At 51.2% G+C, this 20,649-nt stretch overlaps 7 protein-coding genes across 7 annotated transcripts; 4 read left to right on the plus strand and 3 right to left on the minus strand.

The window, feature by feature from the left end:
* Positions 1-1,053: 1,053 nt before the first annotated feature.
* On the minus strand, positions 1,054-2,490 carry glfB (UDP-galactofuranose transporter; the record flags this gene model as incomplete). The annotated part of the gene is made up of 5 exons (XM_071045285.1): positions 1,054-1,422; positions 1,478-1,885; positions 1,941-2,164; positions 2,232-2,299; positions 2,360-2,490. 5 exons carry the CDS (start codon positions 2,488-2,490, stop codon positions 1,054-1,056), a joined length of 1,200 nt encoding a protein of 399 aa, XP_070900546.1.
* Positions 2,491-5,639: 3,149 nt separating this feature from the next.
* BJX68DRAFT_57637 (protoporphyrinogen/coproporphyrinogen oxidase) lies at positions 5,640-8,114 on the plus strand. The gene is made up of 6 exons (XM_071049431.1): positions 5,640-5,950; positions 6,019-6,088; positions 6,145-6,225; positions 6,297-6,647; positions 6,713-7,138; positions 7,205-8,114. Exons 1-6 carry the CDS (start codon positions 5,868-5,870, stop codon positions 7,790-7,792), a joined length of 1,599 nt encoding a protein of 532 aa, XP_070900547.1. The 5' UTR covers positions 5,640-5,867; the 3' UTR covers positions 7,793-8,114.
* A 284-nt stretch (positions 8,115-8,398) lies between these two features.
* On the minus strand, positions 8,399-10,971 carry BJX68DRAFT_234662 (CDC26 family anaphase-promoting complex subunit). Its single transcript, XM_071039781.1, has 4 exons — positions 9,978-10,971; positions 9,445-9,908; positions 9,152-9,361; positions 8,399-9,096 (listed from the first exon to the last, which is right to left on the minus strand). The coding sequence occupies exons 1-4, from the start codon at positions 10,570-10,572 to the stop codon at positions 9,004-9,006; spliced, it is 1,362 nt and encodes a 453-aa protein (XP_070900548.1). The 5' UTR covers positions 10,573-10,971; the 3' UTR covers positions 8,399-9,003.
* Positions 10,972-11,473: 502 nt separating this feature from the next.
* Positions 11,474-14,321, plus strand: BJX68DRAFT_57742 (PDPK1 family serine/threonine-protein kinase). The gene is made up of 2 exons (XM_071049433.1): positions 11,474-13,679; positions 13,737-14,321. The coding sequence occupies exons 1-2, from the start codon at positions 11,586-11,588 to the stop codon at positions 14,082-14,084; spliced, it is 2,442 nt and encodes an 813-aa protein (XP_070900549.1). The 5' UTR covers positions 11,474-11,585; the 3' UTR covers positions 14,085-14,321.
* Positions 13,969-14,602, plus strand: BJX68DRAFT_57735 (uncharacterized protein). The gene has a single exon (XM_071049432.1). The coding sequence runs from the start codon at positions 14,169-14,171 to the stop codon at positions 14,514-14,516; it is 348 nt and encodes a 115-aa protein (XP_070900550.1). The 5' UTR covers positions 13,969-14,168; the 3' UTR covers positions 14,517-14,602.
* Positions 14,603-14,922: 320 nt separating this feature from the next.
* Positions 14,923-17,363, minus strand: BJX68DRAFT_57777 (Zn(II)2Cys6 transcription factor). The gene is made up of 3 exons (XM_071049434.1): positions 16,671-17,363; positions 16,072-16,612; positions 14,923-16,007 (listed from the first exon to the last, which is right to left on the minus strand). Exons 1-3 carry the CDS (start codon positions 17,113-17,115, stop codon positions 15,074-15,076), a joined length of 1,920 nt encoding a protein of 639 aa, XP_070900551.1. The 5' UTR covers positions 17,116-17,363; the 3' UTR covers positions 14,923-15,073.
* A 78-nt stretch (positions 17,364-17,441) lies between these two features.
* On the plus strand, positions 17,442-20,075 carry BJX68DRAFT_234667 (uncharacterized protein). The gene is made up of 3 exons (XM_071039782.1): positions 17,442-17,579; positions 17,660-18,351; positions 18,413-20,075. Exons 2-3 carry the CDS (start codon positions 17,821-17,823, stop codon positions 19,583-19,585), a joined length of 1,704 nt encoding a protein of 567 aa, XP_070900552.1. The 5' UTR covers positions 17,442-17,579; positions 17,660-17,820; the 3' UTR covers positions 19,586-20,075.
* Positions 20,076-20,649: the final 574 nt, after the last annotated feature.

Consider the following 20,649-nt stretch of genomic DNA (forward strand, 5'->3'; position numbering starts at 1 on the left):
GGGAAGGCCTGCATTGACGGACCTCGCTCGAGCTTCATTTTCATGCTGCAGAAGCGGAGTGCAGCGGTTACTGTCTCATTACCAGTCTTTACCGAACCCAGCCCGTTGAATTTGCTGTTTCCCCTGCAACGCCCGGAGTCCACATACCATACCATACAATACGCGCGATCGACCGACAGGACTCAGATCGCCCTGCAAGGAATCTTGAATGATTGGTGTTTCGAGATGGGGCTGCATACTTTCAACTTGGCTGATTTGCTGGACTGCAAAGACCGGTCCACGCGTCAGTCCCACTCTGGAGCCCCTTCAGCGCCACTACCCATGGCAATTGGCTAGTTTTGATGAGACAGGTCGGGAACTTCTCTGAGAGAATGATTGGACATTGGCCGGTGGACTCTGTTCCTGCGAGTCAGCTGGGATCATGCCTGAGGCCAAGTAGAACGGCTGAATGAATCGATGAACCTGAATTCTATTTTTTTCTGCTGATACACGAGCTATAGTGACACAAAAGAACAATAAAGGTTGGTATGGAGGACTGCACAGATGAGGAAAACGATATCCGACACCAGATCCTCATACAAGCTAACATGACAGATGTTCATTGAGCCAAATCAGAGACAAACACAACAAGACGATCCCGTGGGATCCGACCGCGTAACCAAGTTGATAAATATGGCATGAAGAGTGAAAAGAAACGTCCTTCCGGAGCCTGGTGCTCGGTCGCATCAGACAGACAACAAGGCGTTATGCGTTCACTAGGCACAGGCTGCATTCCCTGCATGAGGCCGCCCCTAGCGGCGCTCCGACTCATGAAAAAAAAAGAAAAAACCGCCCCGTTCGAAGGGTATTAAAGCCTCGAGAAAGTAAGGTGGCCATAAAAATCTATAAGGGCCATTGTAGAAGAAAAGTAGAACTGGGAGAAAGAGAAATTTTGTCGTTCAACATCTTAGCCTCGCCGGAACATACACACCTAGTTCATAGCGCTGTCATCGCTTCCCAAATCAAGGGGGCAAAGACGGCAACACTCATGGACAGTACCCATCGAGCAATAGCTTAAGCATTACCAGCCGTGGCTCCGCCGAGCATGCCCTTCACGCTAGCCACAGAGTCTGGAGCATAGCTGGGTGCCATGGATCCGATGAACAGGAAGAAGCTGAGGAGGGCGGCACCGATGATCACGAAGCGGCGCTGGGCGGGGTGAGTGGCACCGTATTCGGCCCAAGCACGGTTGGCTTGGCTGGTGTATTCCCGGATCTTGTCTCCGCCGAGCTTGTAGTAAACGAGACCGACCAAAGCAACCGAGTAACCGAAGAACTGAAGGGCAGTGACAGGGGTGTTCCAGATCATCATGGAGGCGACGACGAGAAGGATATCCTTGAGAACACCGCAGAGGGTCATAACCAAAGAGGAAGTCTTTCCGATCTGTGTCCGACTGTCAGCTATACTGCATAGCAACAAATACCGCGCGATTACTTACCAGGAAGACAACCGAAACGTTCAATAGGAAAGCAACGACAGCATTGGCCAAGAGAGTCCAAAGGCCGACATTGTAGATGTGGTCCATCGTAAGGGTAGGAACCTCAAGGAAAAGGGCGGTAACACCGTTCATCACAGCGCAGACGGGGGCGAAGTAGTAAAGAGAGACTAGGGGGTCCATTTTGTATTCAGCAGAGCTGAGCAGACGCTGGACCATCACCAAGCGAGTAGCCTCGAAGATGATGCCGCCGATCTGGAAAACGAAACCGATGAAAACAAACTTGATTTCGCCGAAAGAAGCGATAACGACACCGAGAACGATGATACCGACGTTGGTGAGAACCTTGAGGTTTACAGGAGCCATGCCCATTGCCCATGTGGCAAGAAGAACAGCAACGGGGGTGGTGGCCTGAAATAGCACGTTAACAAGTGTACCATAAGTCGGGAGGAATCGAGATCCGCACCTTAAGCATTTGGATGAATGCCACACTGAGATACAAGTATGTGACATTTCCGCAAATCAAGCTCAAACTGAAGAAGAGACCGATGGGGACGATTGCGCGGAGGTAAACACGGCCAGTCATTTTAACGGTCTTTCGGCCATCGAGAAGGGTAGTAGTGCGAGCGAGGAGCTGGGTCATGAAAGTCGCAAAAGCCAAGTGCCATGTCGTAAGGATGATAGGGAATCCTAAGAGAGTGCAAGTCAGCTTGTTTTTTTTCTCTCTCCTTCTCTTGTTTTAGGAGAATTGACTTACGGAAATTAGCGTAATCAAGGATGTGCTTGTTGAACAAGATAACGCTGGAGCTGAGAGTAATCCAGGTACTGAGGATTCAAAGTATTAGCGCGACAGTTTTCGACATCTTGGACTCGGTTTCGACTCACGCAACGTAGACCGCAGGGTGGAAGGTAGGCTTCGGAGGCTCCGACTTCTCGACCGCAGGGTTGACGGTTGGCAGAGTGGGCTCGGAACGAGAGACCTCTCCAGAGGTTCTCACTTTCTCTTCAGAGCTCATGTTGAACGTGCGGGCTTGATCCGATAGGAAGCGTTGGAAATCGAATGGTCGCGGCCGTGAAAGGCTGCTTTGGCTGAACTGCGAGGAGGCCAGGGGGAAGGTCTAAGAATAAAATGCGAGAGAAAGGGAAAAAGGCGTTACAACAGAGGCAGAGCCGAGGGCGTCAAAAGAGGGCTAACGAGCGTGAGTCAAGAGTTGGACGAAAAGACAGAAAGCAGGAGAAGAGACTGTACAAGGAATTTTGGCCTGGCCAGTTGAGGAGAAGGGGAGGGAAGTTCAGTTGAAGAGGGAGCTGCTGCAGACGGGCCCGGGGGGGCTTGGAGGGGGCAAGACCACAACCTGGGAATAATCTGCGTTCGTTGGACGAATGCGCGGCACGGGTGGGTTTAGGGGAGCCTTCAGGTCGGTGGTGGATTATCGGGTTGGAGATCGGGACCTCTGAAGCTGAAGGACGGGGGGATGGAAAATTAGAAGAAGAATTTGAAAAGCAAAGAGGGTCGGGATCCGCACAACCAGAGAAAAGAAGAAATTCAGAGCAGGTGGCTGCAGATGATGAATTGATATGCTCAAGACAGCACGAGTGGCCGGAAAACAGCAGACACTGACTTTGGGGAATGCCACTTGAAGGTTTGCGTACGACGACCCTTCCGGTAACCAGCGGTAATCCCAGAGAACTGCTCCGGAACCAACGATGCTCCAGCTGTGGTTGCTCAATCAAGCCGCTAGTTTCTGCCCACCCTGGAGAGTCGAATATTATTATTAGATTTTAGAAACTCGCTCAAAGCCTGGTCCGAGGGCCGTTTCGAGATCTGGACTGGGATTCGCGGAGTCGATGATGTGTCTCGCGTTTCAGTGTACTCCGTATGCTGTGAATCTGTTCCCTTCTGATACCAGTCTCGCCTTCTGCCCTGGCGAAGCTCAAAAGCGATGGCCAGGAAAGAAACGTGCTGATGGTCTTACACTATGTACACCCCCAAGTTGCTGTGCATGTTCTCGAGAATCCCAGGCTAGGTGAGCGCAGTTCTGCCCCAAGCACTCGCTGTGAGCCTGAGCATGAGACAAAATAATTGTCGATTTTTTCTGTCGAAATCTGTTTCACTTCCTCTTGTGGTGCGTGGGTCGTGCCAAAGTTGTCAAAGCCATCATCATCGTCTGGGAGGCTCGTGGCAATTCTGGCGAAGCTCAGGCGAGCATCAATTGGGGTACGTACCCACATAGTGGCTCTATCGCCCCTTTTCCACTGCAAGGCTCTTTTTGGCACCTCCAGGGCTTTTGGAAGGCCTCGAATCTGGACTCTAAATTCGCCTCCAGGTTTTTATGGTAGTTGAGCACAATGCTTCCAAGCCCGAGGGACTCAGCCGAGACGGCAAGCCCATAGGCGCAGGATTGATCGTACTGTATCAAATTGACAACAAGAAGGCGAACGAAGAATATCGATCTGCATATTAGCATCTCGACACCGACTTATTTGGCTGGGAGCATTACGCAAGCAGGCTGGAGCCAAGCGCTCAGTTACCCGCGCCCACCGGGCACTTGTGCCATAGTGTCTCCGCCAGAGTCCCTGTCCAGTGGAGCATGCAGCAGCGATCTGATCATCCTGAGAGCTAGGGCCTTACGCCATCGTTGTTGTTTGATGGCGTTCTCACAGCATCCGGCCTCTCAGTGAGAAGGATTCATCTGCGTACCTTTGATGAGACTCGACGAGAGCTTGATAATCACAACCCTGCGGAATCCGGAGAACGCAACCGCCAAACAGTGACTTCTAACGGCCAATTGTCCCTATACTTCGCGGGCAGAATCCAGATAGCAATCTTCAGATGCTAACCTATTACCATGGGATGCACAGATGCACACACACTGAATGTCTTACTAGACAGATATTAAAGGCCAAAACCATCTGGCAGCATCAGTGAAGCGTTGCTTTCCATGGTCGACATCATCGAGTCCTTGCAATTGATAAGCGATATGTCCTTCAGTTTCGGGGATGGAGATCTCTCCTTTCTTTCCCTTCTGAGAACGATAATCAGTGGGCCCTCTTAGAACTGTGCAGCCGACTCGCCGCCTCGCGTCCAAACTTCCGACTGCCATGATGATATCTCGAACTCTGGCGGATATTGATCAACTGTTGCCTTGGCACCGAGATGAAGCATACGTACACCATGCCCCATTCACCGTTTTACCGACGGAAGATTCCGCTTCCTGAGGTCGCAAGTTCCAACGAGGACAAGTTTACAAATAATATCCATATGCCTTGACTCTGTGCTTTACGACTCTACCAGGTGTATCCTTGAAGAAAGAAGGTCGACGTGCCACAAATTTCTGCGATGCCACCCGGCCGGCCGTCTATCGTTACACGATTTATGCAATGATTTCAGATCGAGACTGAAAGAAATGAAATTTCATTGCACGTCCTTGAGGCTAAAATGATGTTAGTGATGGCGATGCGAAGTCAAGAAAGCCCCGCAAGCATCAGATAGGATGCGGTCAACAATAGTCAGTGGCTTCGGATATCTTAGCGTGGCTGGTCCTCGATTGTTTGACAGCGGGTGTTGCTCGCTTTTGACTCGAAGCGGATCTGTTTGATATCCGGAGAAAGAAAGCGGCGCAAATTCAGGGTTCACCAGCCATCGAACATTCCTTAGTGAGGTCCATGCCCATGCTTGGTTCAGGGTTCCGCGTGGTCCCTTTGCAGAGAACATCCCAATTCAGAAACAACGATAAGCATCAAGAGGGGCCAATTAAACCCCTTAACCTGAGGACTGTCCGAGGCTTTCCCTTCACAAATGTAATCTCCCAGGAGGCAAAAAGACACAGGGTAGATTCGGCGGTTTCTGTGCTTGATCCAACGAGATACCAGAACAAGCGCAGATGGCGCAAGAAGACAAGGAAACAAGAGGATGGTTGGTCACCAAGAAAATGACCATCATATCCAGAGGAAAGAGGCATTGATCAGACCCATCTTGCGACTCCAGAATCCCAAGGCTTGGGGTTTGATTCGACCTCCCCTTTTTTTAGCTCTCCCCTTTCCAGGGCTCAATCGCAACCACCTTTGCAGTGTGAATGGAATCTCTTGAAATTATTGCCGTTCCAGGCAATTTTAATATTATTATTGGCATCGCCCTGATACGTAAAGCTCTTGAGACGTTCAGCTTTTCGGGTCGAATTTTGAAACAATTTAACAGGACTCCCCACAGTAGTCCAGCCGGCTTCGTCACGTTTTGCGTTTCTGGTTCGACCGCCCGCCGCCTGCCCGCCGTTCTTAATTATTGCTGTACCTTTCCGCCCACCCACCTCCCTCACCGTCTCCCTCTTTTCCTCCCAACACACCCCTCTGCCTGTTCAAGTACTGCAGTTCCTCTGCAGTGTCGTTCTCTTCTATGCTCAGTCTAGCCCGCAAGACTTTGAACCGCGTTCCCAGCTTCCAGGATATCCTACAAGGCAGGATGACCCACCCCGATATGTAAGGAGCTCTCTCCGCGATGCGATCTCAGGGGTCTTTGACAGAACTAACCACATTGCTCTCGACAGCTCTGTTGACGTCCTCGTCATTGGTGCTGGCCCAACTGGCTTGGGTGCCGCGAAGCGTCTGAACCAGATTGTACGGCCCGTTCATCTCATTGCGCACGAAATTCGATCTCTAACTCTCCATCACAGGATGGCCCCTCGTGGCTGATTGTTGACTCAAACGAGATTCCCGGTGGTCTTGCTTCCACCGACGTGACACCCGAAGGCTTCGTACGTGCTACTTATATTCTGAACTCAATTGCTTGCGGTTGGACCAAATCTCGATGCTAACCCAAGCACAGCTTTACGATGTCGGTGGCCACGTTATCTTCTCCCACTACAAGTACTTCGATGACTGCATCAACGAGGCACTCCCCAAGGATGACGACTGGTACGAGCACCAGCGTATCTCTTACGTCCGTTGCAAAGAACAATGGGTTCCCTACCCTTTCCAGAACAACATCTCCATGCTTCCCAAGGAGGACCAGGTCAAGTGCATTGACGGCATGATCGATGCTGCTCTCGAGGCTCGTGTGGCCAACACGAAGCCCAAGGACTTTGACGAGTGGATTGTGCGCATGATGGGAACAGGAATTGCCGATCTTTTCATGAGACCATACAACTACAAGGTCTGGGCTGTACCCACCACCAAGGTTAGTGAACTCCGCACGCCTGTGATTCTCGCGAAGCGACAACCCGTTGACATTGTGTGCTTTAGATGCAATGCGCTTGGCTCGGAGAGCGTGTTGCCGCTCCTAACGTCAAGGCCGTGACGACCAACGTCATTCTCAACAAGACCGCTGGCAACTGGGGTCCTAATGCCACTTTCCGTTTCCCCGCGCGTGATGGTACCGGTGGTATCTGGATCGCCGTTGCCAACACTCTTCCCAAGGAGAAGACTCGCTTCGGTGAGAAGGGCAAGGTCACCAAGGTGAATGCCAGAAACAAGACCGTTACGCTCGGCGATGGCACAACCGTTGGTTACAAGAAGCTTGTTTCCACCATGGCTGTCGACTACCTCGCAGAACAGATTGGCGACCAGGAATTGGTAGGCCTTACTAAGGAACTCTTCTACTCTTCCACTCACGTCATTGGTGTCGGTATCCGCGGTGCCCGCCCCGAGCGCATTGGCGACAAGTGCTGGGTAAGTCACTCTCATCTCTGCTCTTTGAAATCCGGGCTTTTGGTTCTAACTTCTTCTTCTTCTTAGCTCTACTTCCCCGAGGACGACTGCCCCTTCTACCGTGCCACCATCTTTTCCAACTACTCCCCTTACAACCAGCCTGATGCTTCTAAGAAGCTTCCTACCCTACAGCTCGCAGATGGCTCCAAGCCCACGAACACTGAGCCCCAGGAGGGCCCCTACTGGTCCATCATGTTGGAGGTTTCCGAGTCATCAATGAAGCCTGTCAACATTGAAACTCTTCTTGCCGACTCTATCCAGGGTCTCGTCAACACCGAGATGCTGAAGCCCGGCGACGAGATCGTCTCCACCTACCACCGCCGCTTCGACCACGGTTACCCCACCCCCTCTCTAGAGCGTGAGGGAGCCCTCACTCAGATCCTGCCCAAGCTGCAGGCTATGGACATCTGGTCCCGTGGTCGGTTCGGCAGCTGGCGGTACGAGGTCGGTAACCAAGACCACTCGTTCATGCTCGGTGTCGAGGCCGTCGACAACATCGTCAACGGCTCCGTCGAGCTCACACTCAACTACCCCGACTTCGTCAACGGCCGCCAAAATACCGAGCGACGCCTCGTTGACGGCGCTCAGATCTTCGCCAAGAACAAGGCGCAGTAAGAGCACGGAACTCTTTCCTTACGAGCGCTTGATGGCTTTCTATAGAACTATGTCGACTTTAATACTGAAATGATAACCACTATAGGCGGGCTGGGAGCGGGATTAAAAGATTTAGATAAAGATCACGGTCAACGGCTTGAGGCCTTCTTTTTTGCTTCGCACCCCCTTCTCTTCTTTTCGACCCATTTTCTTCTTTACTCACCTTTTACCTTATTTCCGAAGCGGTCTTTGGAGATCCATGTTTAGCATACTATGTTCTGAGCTACTACTTTTACCCGCATTCTAGAATCTGGTCCAATTTATACACATATTCCCTTGGTTAGTCTCAGTCGCCTCCAGTCGAAGACACATACTAGATTCATCAAATTTAGTATCATACACGGTACATACCTCAGTACCAAAGAAAACGCCTGTAGTCATCCAATTGCCCCGTGAGACATAGATGAATGCGGGCGTAGTCAGACAGCATCGTGAGACTGTGTACAGCCCCGACCCGAGACTAACGGCCCCTCATCGTCCACGGGTCCCATCTGAGACAACTGGCCTATAAATAAGTAAAGAACGTTGTACATACTCGTATACCATCTGGACTCTGGACTTCGCTAAGTGATAAGAGTACACTAATAAAGACTCCGATAGACTATTCTCGAGCCAAAGGGGAAAAAGTGGTTCAGCATCTATGTATGAGTTGTCACGTGTATGGTGGTTAGGCTATTTGGGCTCAGCTCCAATCTCTCCCGCCGTCTTGGAGCTAGACACCTCTCATTACATGTCGACATTGTGAGGCTGGGGGCCTTATGTCTTGAACAAGGCATGATCATCTGAAGGAATTAGGATGTCCATTGGCATACTTCCACCAATAAAGCGAGCACCATATGGTGCATTGGCGATTCTTATCGACAAGCTCAATGACTAAGTACAACCATGGTCAGATGATAGAGGTTCCTGAATTCGCAATTAAACATTTCCAGCCCGTTCCTGTTAACACTCTTCAGAATACAAGTGGTTTCCTTCTCTGTTTCCGCAGTTTGACTGTGACGCCTGATCGCCTCCTTCTCGGTGAAATGATGACCTACTCCTGTATCCATAAGAAACGCTGATGGCACATGACGAATGAGAAATGGCGCCCAATACTTCAAGGGAAACAAGAAGGTACAGCAAGCCGGACGACTCTGTCGGTGATCTTTGATTTCACAGGCGTCATCAACGGCTTAGGGCGCACGGTCGAGCTCTGCGATCAATAGATGGACGTACTCCTGAAAGACAGTAGCATCCACCATGGTCGGGTGAACGAGCTGTCCAGCCTTTTTCGCAAGCAGTCAGCAGTGCTATTGCATACACTATGAACGGACAACGTACTATTCCCTGCTGAGGGCGCGCTACTCTGCCCCTTCTTGCTGGTGGGTTGTCGATTCTAACCATACCTCTGCGGGCCTGGCCCGAGGGATCATATCTCGGAGCGGTCTGCTCGGGGAACATGGCGGACATAAACACATCTTGCCAGAGCTGCTGTGGAGGAGGGCTGGCACCTCCGCCGGGAGCTATGTTTTCCTGCTCTTGCAAAGGGTTCTGCTACGACGAAAGAAGTGTTAATAAGTGAGTCAGTCAAAGTAATCTCTCATCGAATTGTTGTCTTAGAGCTAGATACTCACGCGCATATCCCCATTAGCTTGCACGTGTGTTCCCATGTCCGGGTCAGTCTGAGTGGCGCGGGAAACGGTGTTTTTAGGGCCACCATTCTTTGTATTCGCATCGTCGGAGGTTGCTCTAGCTTTCCCTTTCTTAGCTCGACTTTTAGGGGCCTCCTTGGGTGTGTTAGAGCGCCTTTCAATCGAGCGAGGGTCGATGGTCTGGGGTGGCGAAGGCTGCCTTGCATCACTATGGTTCTGCGTTGCCTCAAGTAAGGCATTGATTTCGTTGGGTCCCAACCCATGAGAATCCCTGCTTGAAGAAGCCGATCCATCTTGACCCGCGTGCTCCATGTTATTTGTCAAGTGTGAAGCTTTCCAAGGAATGAGCTTGATTCTTGGTAAATGGCTCGGTGCGTGTTGGCGGGGGTTGATCACTGGTGGAAGCTCTTGTGCACTTAGCAGAAACAAGGCCTTGTGATAACTTTCTGAGAGAGAAAATAGCATGTCAGAACTTGTTAAGTAGTGGAAACAGCTGCAAGGTGCCTTGGAATTACCTGCTTGTGGTATAGGTAGTATCTCTTCCTCGCCAAGTTGAAGAGGAACTGGGATCACTGACGAGAAAACTCTCTCGAGAGTGTTTGAGAATATGGCAAGCCTCAGTGGGAAGAGGGCAGCTGGGTGGTGGTTAAGTGAGTGAGCAAATAAGTGAGTGCATTGTTGGGGGGTGAACATTTGGCCCAGCAACCTGCTGCTTGGGTTAGATGGAATCCCCAACAGAGGAACCCCAATTGTGTTCTTTGCTAGGTCTCTTTCAACCCTCACAATAGCCTGACAGTCTTGGTTTCTGTCCCTGTCTCTGTCTGTGCCCTCATCCTCACCCTGGCCTGTTCTGTTCTCTTGCGTGTCATCATTTCCAAGAGGTGGGGATCGCGAGTCATCGCAGTCCGATTCAAAGAGCGATTCTGGGAGAGAGAGCGTGTCTGAGTCCAGAAAAAGGCCATCATCATCATCGCCGTCATAACTGCTGCCGGAGCCTGCGCCCTGTCGATACCACTTCGTAAACTGGTCCTTCCGCTTGAGGATGCTTTCAAGGTGATAGCAAACGTCGTCCTCAGTAAGAGCAATGCAAGTAGGCTTAGGTCGGAGCATCTTGAGGATGAATTATAGACATTACGACTACATCCATAGTGTCCTGTGTCTGGTTAGTTATCTCAGGTTAAATGCCAAGGTTGTGGTCGTGAGCCCCGTTAGGAAGGTGCCATGGTGATTTCCCGAAGAGGAAGTTGTATGGGACCACGAGGTGGTGTGTTCGCAAACTCCCTATATAAGGAGCCTCTTATATGGTTTGCAGCGAGGTATTCCTGGGCATTTACAGAATAGACAAAGAGTAAAGTGATGACACTGCAGTGGAGTGGCCCAGTCAAGACGTGACGAATGCCTCTGCCTAACTAAGAATAACAACATGATAATCCACCCCAGTCAAACGCGGAACTGCGCATTAATTATTATTAGCATAAGCTAATATTAAGAACCGCTGTCAACATGATGTTCTCAGAATGACAAACCTGTTCTTTTGCACTTTGGGGGCTACCGAGACTGCGAAGTTGGAGAAATGGTTGCTCGAACTAATAATAATAATTGATCTCTCCGCCTCGAATCCTCTACTTACGCTACTCTCGCTTTCGCCCTCTCCCTCATCCTCTTTTTCTCTCCGCGCACTCCCTCCCCCTTCCTACCCCTCGGCATCCTCTTTCGCTCGCTTTTTATCCTTCTTTTCTCTTCTGTATTTGCAGTGCATTATTTCGCATCGCACTCCTCCTCAACCCCTCTTCTCTCCGCTTCCGCTGGATCATGCAGCGTCCGCTCCGTCTCCGACCGCCGCCTTAGTCCGTCGGCCTCTCCTCAGGTCCCTAACACGTCCTCCCAGTCGAGCCTGAAGGCATATCATTCTCCTTATCGCCTTGATCGCTCGTCTATTCGCTTTCCGTTCGTTGTTTCGAGGTGTCGCCGTGTCCGAGCTTCAGACCACGCAATATAGCTCTTCCGTTCCACCTTCATCCACCGTCCTCCCCACATAACCTCTCCATTTCGATTCGATCAGGAACCCCTGAGCCGGTTTATTGGGTATCCATTAACGAGTGCTCCGATCACTCGCGCTCAGCATGGAAGGAGATATAAGCCTCTCCCAGTCTCTGGGCGGGCTACGTATAGCGAATCCAGATAACGCCTCATTGCATTCTTCCGAGGATGCGTCAACTCCCGCTGCTAGTGCTGTTCCTTCAGCGTCGACAGACTCCGTCAATCCCAAAGACGATCTGCCAGTAATTGAGCAATCAGCCAGTTCAACAAGTCCGTTCACCCCCCCTGCCGAGAACCGAATGTCCTACCAGTCATACCACCCCGATATCCAGCAGCAACCCGTTCCACATTACGCCTCTCCCTTCCCCTCCCAACCGCAACATCTCCCACCGCCGAGCTCTTCTCGCCCTGTATCGACGATATTCTCGAATGGCAATACACCGGCGTCGACCGTCCGAGAAGGTTCGTATCGAATCCGAACCGACTCTGCGGCCTCGTCAGCTTCAGAAAGTCTAGCACGCGCCGAATCTCGTGGAGGCTCTGCGGCTTACCAAGCCGGGGTAGCCATCCGCGATAGCAGCCATAACGACCGTACTTATCACACGACACATATACCCCCGGTGAACGGAGCAGCGGTGATGCGCCAGCCGTCTCAGGCGCGGGCTAGAGGCCCCCCACAGCTGTCGGGTTCGCCCTATGGCATGGAGAATGGTCCGATGTCGAGCAGTGAAGACTGGCAAGATCGTGGCGCTGCGGTTACAGTAAGACAGGAGATCGACGCCAACGGAAAACCTGTCGCGCGGTACATTAAGAAAGGGGTTCGAGATTTCTCCTTTGGTCAAACTCTTGGAGAGGGTTCCTACAGCACCGTCGTGCTTGGGACAGATCGACAGACACTCAAGGAGTATGCGATAAAGATTCTAGATAAACGGCACATCATCAAAGAGAAAAAGGTCAAGTATGTCAACATCGAAAAGGACACACTGAATCGTCTCACCGATCATCCAGGAATTGTACGATTATACTATACGTTTCAGGATGAACGCTCTCTTTATTTTGTTCTGGATCTTTGCAAAGGGGGCGAGTTATTGGGTGTCTTGAAGCGGATGACCTCGTTCGATGAAGAATGCACGAGGTTCTACGGCGCTCAGATCCTAGATGCGATTGACTACATGCATAAGCGGGGGGTCATTCACAGAGACCTTAAGCCGGAAAACGTCTTGCTTGACAGCCAGATGCATATCAAGGTTACCGATTTTGGGACGGCCAAGATTCTCAAAACTCAACAACCTGCGCAGAGTACGGGCGGGATACCACAGCTGGACTCGGATATGCCGGAGGAGGAGCGTGCTAGCTCTTTCGTCGGAACAGCCGAATACGTTAGCCCCGAACTACTTACAGACAAGAATGCCTGCAAAGCAAGTGATCTTTGGGCGTTCGGTTGCATCATCTACCAACTTTTGGCGGGCCGGCCACCCTTCAAAGCCGGCAATGAATACCAAACGTTTCAGAAAATTGTTGCGCTGGACTATGAGTTCCCGTTCGGGTTTCCTGCTGTTGCCCGCGACCTCGTTGAGCGTCTACTCGTCCTCGATCCTACACGGCGTCTCCCCATTGAACACATCAAAAACCATGAGTTCTTCCAAGGTGTGACATGGGGTACAGATCTTTGGAAACAAAAGGCGCCGCGCTTAAAAGCTTACACTCCTCCACCCCGCGAGCCCATTAAGCTCAACGGTGGCTCGGAAGGGGATAGCTTCCCGCCCAGTATCAACACGGCGCCCTCAAACACAAGTTCCCGCGTGGTACCTAGGTTGATTACCGAATTACCGGCTCCTAGCCAACTTGACATCGAGTGGTCCCCCGTGTTAACGAAAAGCAACGAGAGGATCTTGAAACTCGGCAACCTAGTGGTGCATTCATCTCCGGCCTCACACAGCCCTGTGTCAAAGCATGGTGAATATGAAGCCCCAAAGAAATTCTCGCGCTTTTTTGGAGGCAGCACAACTAAGAAGCGGCAACGGCTGGTCATGATTACTTCATCTGGGCGGATAATCATGGCAGCCGCCGGAGGAGACGAGAAAAAGGCGAAACTGGAGCTGTCTCTACTCGCGCCTGGGACGCACTATCGCACATCGACAGATGCTAAGGGGGTGTCTTGTTGGATCGTGGATACTGTAGGAATTCCTCTTCTGACCTAATCCCGAAAGATCAATTGACTAACCATTACATAGCGCGACAAACACTACGTCTTCGAGGACCCTAAGCCTTCATCAAGCAACATTGGTACAACCGCCATGTCTGCACAGGAGTGGTTGGACGCGCTTGATCGTGCACGAGAGATGGCTTTAGCCCAACAAAGTAATGGACCGTATTCCGGAGACGAGACCTTCCGCGACCTATCTTCCGGATTGTCAAGTCATGCCAACACTCTCGACCGAGGTTCGGAGACGCCTCATGAACCGGCACCATCAGGTCGGGCAACTCTTGTTAAGCACCAAGGGAACGACTCCGATTCTGTCAAAGGGAAAAAGCGGTTCAGCCGACGTCATTCGAAAAATGGCCTAGCCGCGGTTTTCTGAAAGCCATTGTTTCTTTACATTTCCTTGACTGATACAGATAACCCCATAAGTTCAGCATATAACTCCCCCGCTTTTCCTTCTCCCATGAACCCTGGTGTCTACTGCGCAGGGTCGCGGTATTCCAGTTTGCTGTTTTTCTCAAGTTATACATGGATTCCCCTGATTTACACGTTTGATTTCATCCGTTATCATTTTGCGTGTGATTATAGGCCTCGTGGACCGCCATATCTCCCTTTGTGTGTGTCTTGTATCTTTCAACCACCGGCAAATATGTCCTTGGAATCTTCTTATCCTCAACCTGTTGTTCTTCGCTGGTTTTACCTGATTATGAGACCCGTGCCGGTTGCTACTACTATAGCTCTTTTTTTTTCATTTGTTCCTGTCTGCATCTGTCTAAGAAGCCCCCCATTTGTCATGCAATTTAGTTCTTAGCGCTACTACCTAGTCTTGCATATCTCATTTCATTTGCAAATCATGAGCGGTTGGCTTTTCTTCCTCGTGTGTTTTCTGAAATATCCTTACGCTTCTCGTTTGTCCCATTCTATCCCAACCTCCGTTGCTCGATTTGATCTCATTTCTTCTGGTTCATCTCTGCTGCATTTAGATGGAAAGGAGTACGCTCGCATATATCCCGCTTCTGAAACGGTTATTACTTCTATTATCCCTTTTACTTCACCCTTCTCTTGTATACCAGATATATATATATATATATATATATATCCATTATACCATTATATCAGTCTCTTTTGTTGATCGGATGCTTGAGGCCTGGTATATATATATGCGCTGGCGAGACACTTGCTAATGCGGGAATCGATTTATATGGCTCGATTATGCCATTTTTCTCTTCATATATACTTGGTTCTTCAGTAGAAGTCCTATTTCCCAGTAGTGCATTTGAAACGGATAACCAGGTCTACATAAAGGGTATTATAATCGAGAAAATATGCACATAGATACACAGTGGCGTATATATATAGAGACAGGAATCAGATAAAGAGCCAATCAATCTGGGAATCATCTAGCTCTTGAATCCAGTCAAAGTCATCATCATCGTAATAGTAGTCGTCGTTAGTACTCAGAGGAGTTGCCGTGGAGGGAGTGGCAGTTGCGGTGGAAGGGGTATTAATAGAGGTAGTAGCGGTGAAGGACGGCGATGTTGAAGCCGTGGAGAATACCGTGCTCTCTCGATCTGGATCCGCACGGAGCTTCGATCGTTCTTCGCGTCTGAGATCGCGTTTGCGCCACATCATGATCAGAACCCAGGCGGAATTTCGGACGTTGACGCTCGTAATGTGGAAGTAGAGGGTGCGGAGGGTTTGGAGGAGGAAGGGGCGCTGGGTGGGGTCTCTGCACTCAGCGCCCGCGATAAAGGAGGGCCAGATGAGGCATTTGAAGTGTGGGTCAGTGGAGGGGATTAGGGTAACTTGGTGGATGAGGAGAGCCGCGACCTCGGCGTGATCTGGGGGAAGACCGAAGTTTGTGGAGACGGTTGTCGCGCCGGGCCGGGGTCGGGAGAGGACTCGGGTAGCGTAGAGATAGACTGCTGCCTTGTAGCTGGTGGCAAGGGCGATTCGCATAGATAGGTCTGGCAAAAAGAGAGTGGTTTGAAGCGATTCTGCCCAGGCCACGGGGTCGAAGGCTTGGATGTGTCTAGCGAGGTTTTCGGGACATTGAAGCGGGTTCGAACCGAGAGGGAGATATGCGGAGGGAAAGACGGTGCTCGGTTGAGAGCTGGGGTCGTCGGCCAGCTCAAGGTCGAAAAATGCATGCACGAAGAAAATGGCTTCTAGAAGATATGCGGGACAGCCGACCCATGACGTCCGCTCGAGGCGTTTGAGAACGGATGCCCCCATTGCTGAAGTATAGAAGGGCTTCGAAAGCGAACCGGGTCGGGCAAGAGTGGCGCCCATGAGCTGGATTCTGAGTAAGAGGTTAGATCAACAAGTTCCGTATGTGTCGTTGTGTATGATGTTATGAAACTCACACAAGACACCCATCAGTAGCGAAATCATCCAGCCAACTTATCATAGGTTGTGTATGATTTTGGGTAGGGGTGATCCGTTCTCGACTCTCTAACAGTTTCTTTGCCCCCTCAATATGAAACTTCCATGCCCCGTGCCCCGATTCGATCGCGTCCATCAAAGCAAGAACCATAATCGCTGCTAGCGTCCTATTATCATTTCGAAGTGAGGGGTCGGTGATGTCCCGCGACAGCTGATGTAGGGCACGGTGTTTCATTGCCAGAAAGTGCTCGTACACCTGGGTAAACGAACGACGGGACAAGGAGCTGAGCTCGGTCGGCCTAGCCCCGTCAGGAGGAGAGGGTGTACTGCTCGCTGATGCCATCTCTGCGGGCCACGGCATGGGGGAAAATTCCCCGTTTGCTACAATAACGTAGTGCAAGGCGCCCATGGCCGCGAGAGAGTGGGCAATGACGGGGGAGTCCCCCACCAAAGAAATGAGATCTCGAAACGGATTTTTCACTTCGGAGTAGAGCGTCAATACTCCTGCAAGGTTCCGATTGACTACCAAGCGACACGGGTCAGATAAAAAGGGTTGGGCAGAGAGCGGTCAACGACATACAGTGATCGATATAAAACCTGGACAGCCGATTGCAGTCCTTGAACAATGGATCCACGAGCGGTTTTGGCGTCGGGACACTGTTGAAAGTAATAAGCTCCTGCTGGCGAGCTGTCCGTGTCAGCTTCTCGCCGTCGGTTTCGCTGCCATCGGGTATGGGTTGTTCGGGGTGTATCAAAGCCGAAGAACCCGCACTGTCAGGCAAGCACTCGGCGGAGGCGTATTGAACGGATGTTTCAGGGCCCTCGTTATCATCAATATTATTTTTGATATCGTTGAAACTGCGACCCATCATCTTGCCCCGGCTAGCCACTCCACCTTTGACCCAAACAAGCGGCTTCTGATACCCCAGACAGTCCTTCCCCGCGTCCCGACACTTCCGACACGTGGGGAGCCCATTGTCGCAGATAATGCGGCGGCGACGACAAGTATAGCAGCCTTTGCTCATGGCGTTGCACCAGGACAGCAGGACTGAACGGAGACTTCTGGATCAGGACGTCCAAGCATGACACCACCACTCGCCATCCTTGAGAGGAGAAGGTCGGGGGAGGGAGAGGACGAGGAGGTAGGTAGAGATTGGCTGGTCGGGATCGATATCAGCAGCAGGGGCTCCGGGGACCACGGACGGCAAGAACTGCAGCCATAAGAAAAAGCAATGAGAGCCTGGCGAGTCAGCGCAGATAACGACCAGAATCAGCGGGCGAGCAGGAACCGAATCCATGGAGCCTCAGGCCAGTACAGTATCACGTGGCAGGACACGATAAGGAGCTCTTAATTCCGATCTCGTGACTCCAGGCCGAGTCTTTGGTTCTCACCACCACAACAAATCATCTTCAAGTCAACAAGCGTTGTCTCCTGAATCCGCCACCATGGATCGCCTTTAGTTGGAACCTCGGAGATTCCCGCCCCTTTGTCAGTTCTAACCCTGTCCTTTGTTGCTCTCGTCTTTACCTTGCGACTCTTTTATTTTGCTATACTAACCTCGACTATAGTTCTAGTGTGTCGCTCTCCTTTTAAGTTCGCGATCCGCTCCCTTACCTCGCTGGCGGATTCTCGATACCTTTTACGAAACTCCCCCCTCTGTGTGCGATTCCTGTTTGAATGACGCACCCGACAACCTCTCTGGTGTTTGGCCACCGTACTTTCTCATACTATGCCAACGAAGGCCTCTGTGCCCATTACACCCACCGAAATGGTCTCTCAAGCCCAAGTGCTTGATCGCTCCTTACCCCCGCAAAGTGCCCCGTCATCCGTGTCGCGTCACTCGCATTCGAGTCGGCGACATCGCTCGAGTCGCTCTCACCACGGTGGATTGATTCACCAGCCTCAGAATGACTTCCCGGTCTTCACTCACACTGGCGATGTCGAGCTAGTTATTCGCGCTGGTCGCCAGGAGAATCGATACCTTCTACATCGCCTCATACTCGCGCAATGCTCTGGCTTCTTCGAGACTTCTACCCAGGAGGAGTGGTCGCGACAGGCTGTCGCGATCCGGCCGTCCAACCATCCGGATACGAGCACCTTGTCCAGAATCAGCGAGGATGCTTCATCGCTGTCCAACGGCTCCACCTTGGCACCCTCCGACACCGGGACAACTCAATTCTCGCCCGAGAAGAGACGATGGCGATTTGAACTAGATTGGGAAAACAAAGGGGAGGATGAGGAGCCGATACTGGTTCAGAAAGTATGTGCCGTTTCCCCCCCTGTGCATGAGATCCGACAGCAACTTACATGATTCCTGCTAGCCTCCCAGTACCACTGGAGCAATCGCTAGCGAATTTGGCCCATATGCGCCGCCAATTACCAAACCATCAAGCACGCATACTGGATTCGCCCGTTCTATGGCAAACCTGACCGGTCTTCAATCCGTTATCCATCTGCCACATAGGTCGAGTGCGGTAGCGGCGGCTGCAGCAAACACGCACACGACCAATGAGAGGACGATGGACCCCATACTCCGTGACTATGACAACCTGTTCCGGCTCTTCTATAACCATCCACCAATGCTTAACAACATCAACATCGCTACTGCATATGCAGAATGCAAGTCCCTTCTAGCCCTGGCGGATATGTACGATGCCCTACCCGTTACTGGTCCCCGCGTGGACCATCACCTTCTCGGCTTCGGATCCCGACTCTTCAAACAAATCGCCAAATATCCGCCAAGCTACCTCAAACTAGGGTACCTTGCGCGAAGTCGTGTCATCTTCTCTGAGGCCCTTATTCACGTCGTAGGCCAGTGGCCTGCAGGGCAACCGCACCTGCGCAGCGGACCTTACTCCCCGCTTCCCCCTGTTGTGCTGGACATTATTGAGGACAAATTTGAGGATCTTGAGGACCTCAAGGCGCGCATTGACTCCAAGCTCCTCCGCCTTACGCTCACCACGTCTCGAGGGGAGCGTGTCAGTCCCCAGAACGCCTACCTGGACTGGCTTGCTGTTTCGCTGTTTCGGCAGTGGCTTGTTGATAGCACGACCCCACCACCCCCATCAATCCTTAAGAACAACGCTCACTCCGCAGACCGCGCTCATACCACCCGGGCGGTATCCACGGCGACACCTTCGACTCCCTCTGCACCCCGACCGACAAACCCTGCATCTACGGCCACGACAGCAGTCTCTTCTGCGAGTGTCTACCGTCTCATTGGTTCCTCATCGACACAAGCCTACCTCTCGCATGAAGATGTCAAAAAGTTCCTCAAGGTCCACCCGACACCGTCGTCGGAGTCGCTCTACACGCGTGAAGTGCTCAAGCGCTTCGAGCGCAAGATGGACGAAATTAAACGGCTGGCCCGTGAAATTGTAAAGCCGCTCATGCGGAATTTTCTCGAATTGGATCTAAAGGGAGGCGAATTTAGCGACACCATTCCTTACCTGACTTGCATCAAGATTGAAGACGAAGATATCCCTTGGGAATGATTTATGACTGATATGACACCACTCGATACCCAGAGTCTTCCTATTTTCCCGCCCCTTCATGACTTATGACCCCAGATATGATTGCGCTTTTTGTTGGATTCTATATTATCATTTCTTATCTCGGATTTTGTTTTATTTTCTTCTTCTGAACACGACAGCTACGTCAATCTGATGAAGTGATGAATGCTTTTGTTTGTTATTGTTACTCTGGGGTCTTCCTCTGACCCTTCCTGTACCATTTTGAAAACATTGGCGGTACCTATCATGTTGGTATTATTGTACCGGGTTTATTCTCTAAGCAGCTCAGAGGAAATGTACAGGATACTCGAAAGCTACCGGTATTAGTTATTGGGCTGCAGAATGGCAGGGCTAATGGTATGAGTTTGAATGCAGGCTGCCTGCACAGCTTACAGGCCGAGTGAGGCATCAAGGCAACCCAGCAGGACCTGGGCTGGAATCGGAGACGAACTGGAAAATAGCAGAGAAAACCAAATATATCTATTCTTACTCATAATCTTGAAATAGATAGGGCAGAAGCATCTCATTTTCGAAGGCCTTTCCCCCCTGAAAGGCTTCCCAACCTTAACAAAACCCTGCAAGCGACGCTCGAGTCTGGACCCCCCGCCAAAACCCTAGTGCCGCCACGTCAAAGCTCTACTACTGTACCTCCCATGCAGCATACATATGGACAGGTAATCTAGCAATGGATGGAACCGAAAACAAGGCGCCTAGCTACCTAGCCCCTTAGCCCTACCTAACATTGGGCCCCAAACTTCATCCCGAGAAATATTCGAGATGCCTTCGAAGCCTTAAAAAAACAAATCTCCGGCTTCCCGATTCGTGTAGGCGCAGTCTTCGAGCTCCATCTTTATGTGTACTAGGAGGCTGGTATTGTTGGAGTCGTTTTGACTTGGTACGAGGCAGCCAGTCTGACCGGGACTTGGATTTGGACTTGGTGTGGGCGGGTGGTTCGGTGTACTCTTGGGGATTGGAGACGATGCCTGATTTTGGGACAATTATCGATGTCTATCGTACGATATGCAGATGTGATAGCTCTAAGCCTA

The sequence above is a fragment of the Aspergillus pseudodeflectus genome (assembly GCF_044049435.1).
Source record: "Aspergillus pseudodeflectus strain CBS 756.74 chromosome Unknown BJX68scaffold_15, whole genome shotgun sequence".
Classification (NCBI taxonomy): Eukaryota; Fungi; Ascomycota; class Eurotiomycetes; order Eurotiales; family Aspergillaceae; genus Aspergillus; species Aspergillus pseudodeflectus.

Coding starts and splice junctions, on each gene's coding strand:
- BJX68DRAFT_57777 (XM_071049434.1), bottom strand. CDS start 17,115: ATGAGCAAAGGCTGCTATACTTGTCGTCGCCGCCGCATTATCTGCGAC. Junction 16,613..16,670: donor CAGGTTTTATATCGATCACT/GTATGTCGTTGA, acceptor GTCGCTTGGTAG/TCAATCGGAACCTTGCAGGA. Junction 16,008..16,071: donor GCTACTGATGGGTGTCTTGT/GTGAGTTTCATA, acceptor CCTCTTACTCAG/AATCCAGCTCATGGGCGCCA.
- BJX68DRAFT_234667 (XM_071039782.1), top strand. CDS start 17,821: ATGCCAACGAAGGCCTCTGTGCCCATTACACCCACCGAAATGGTCTCT. Junction 18,352..18,412: donor AGCCGATACTGGTTCAGAAA/GTATGTGCCGTT, acceptor GATTCCTGCTAG/CCTCCCAGTACCACTGGAGC.
- BJX68DRAFT_234662 (XM_071039781.1), bottom strand. CDS start 10,572: ATGCTCCGACCTAAGCCTACTTGCATTGCTCTTACTGAGGACGACGTT. Junction 9,909..9,977: donor ACTACCTATACCACAAGCAG/GTAATTCCAAGG, acceptor TTTCTCTCTCAG/AAAGTTATCACAAGGCCTTG. Junction 9,362..9,444: donor AAGCTAATGGGGATATGCGC/GTGAGTATCTAG, acceptor TCGTCGTAGCAG/AACCCTTTGCAAGAGCAGGA.
- BJX68DRAFT_57637 (XM_071049431.1), top strand. CDS start 5,868: ATGCTCAGTCTAGCCCGCAAGACTTTGAACCGCGTTCCCAGCTTCCAG. Junction 5,951..6,018: donor AGGATGACCCACCCCGATAT/GTAAGGAGCTCT, acceptor TGCTCTCGACAG/CTCTGTTGACGTCCTCGTCA. Junction 6,089..6,144: donor CGAAGCGTCTGAACCAGATT/GTACGGCCCGTT, acceptor TCTCCATCACAG/GATGGCCCCTCGTGGCTGAT.
- BJX68DRAFT_57735 (XM_071049432.1), top strand. CDS start 14,169: ATGAACCCTGGTGTCTACTGCGCAGGGTCGCGGTATTCCAGTTTGCTG.
- BJX68DRAFT_57742 (XM_071049433.1), top strand. CDS start 11,586: ATGGAAGGAGATATAAGCCTCTCCCAGTCTCTGGGCGGGCTACGTATA. Junction 13,680..13,736: donor CTTGTTGGATCGTGGATACT/GTAGGAATTCCT, acceptor ACCATTACATAG/CGCGACAAACACTACGTCTT.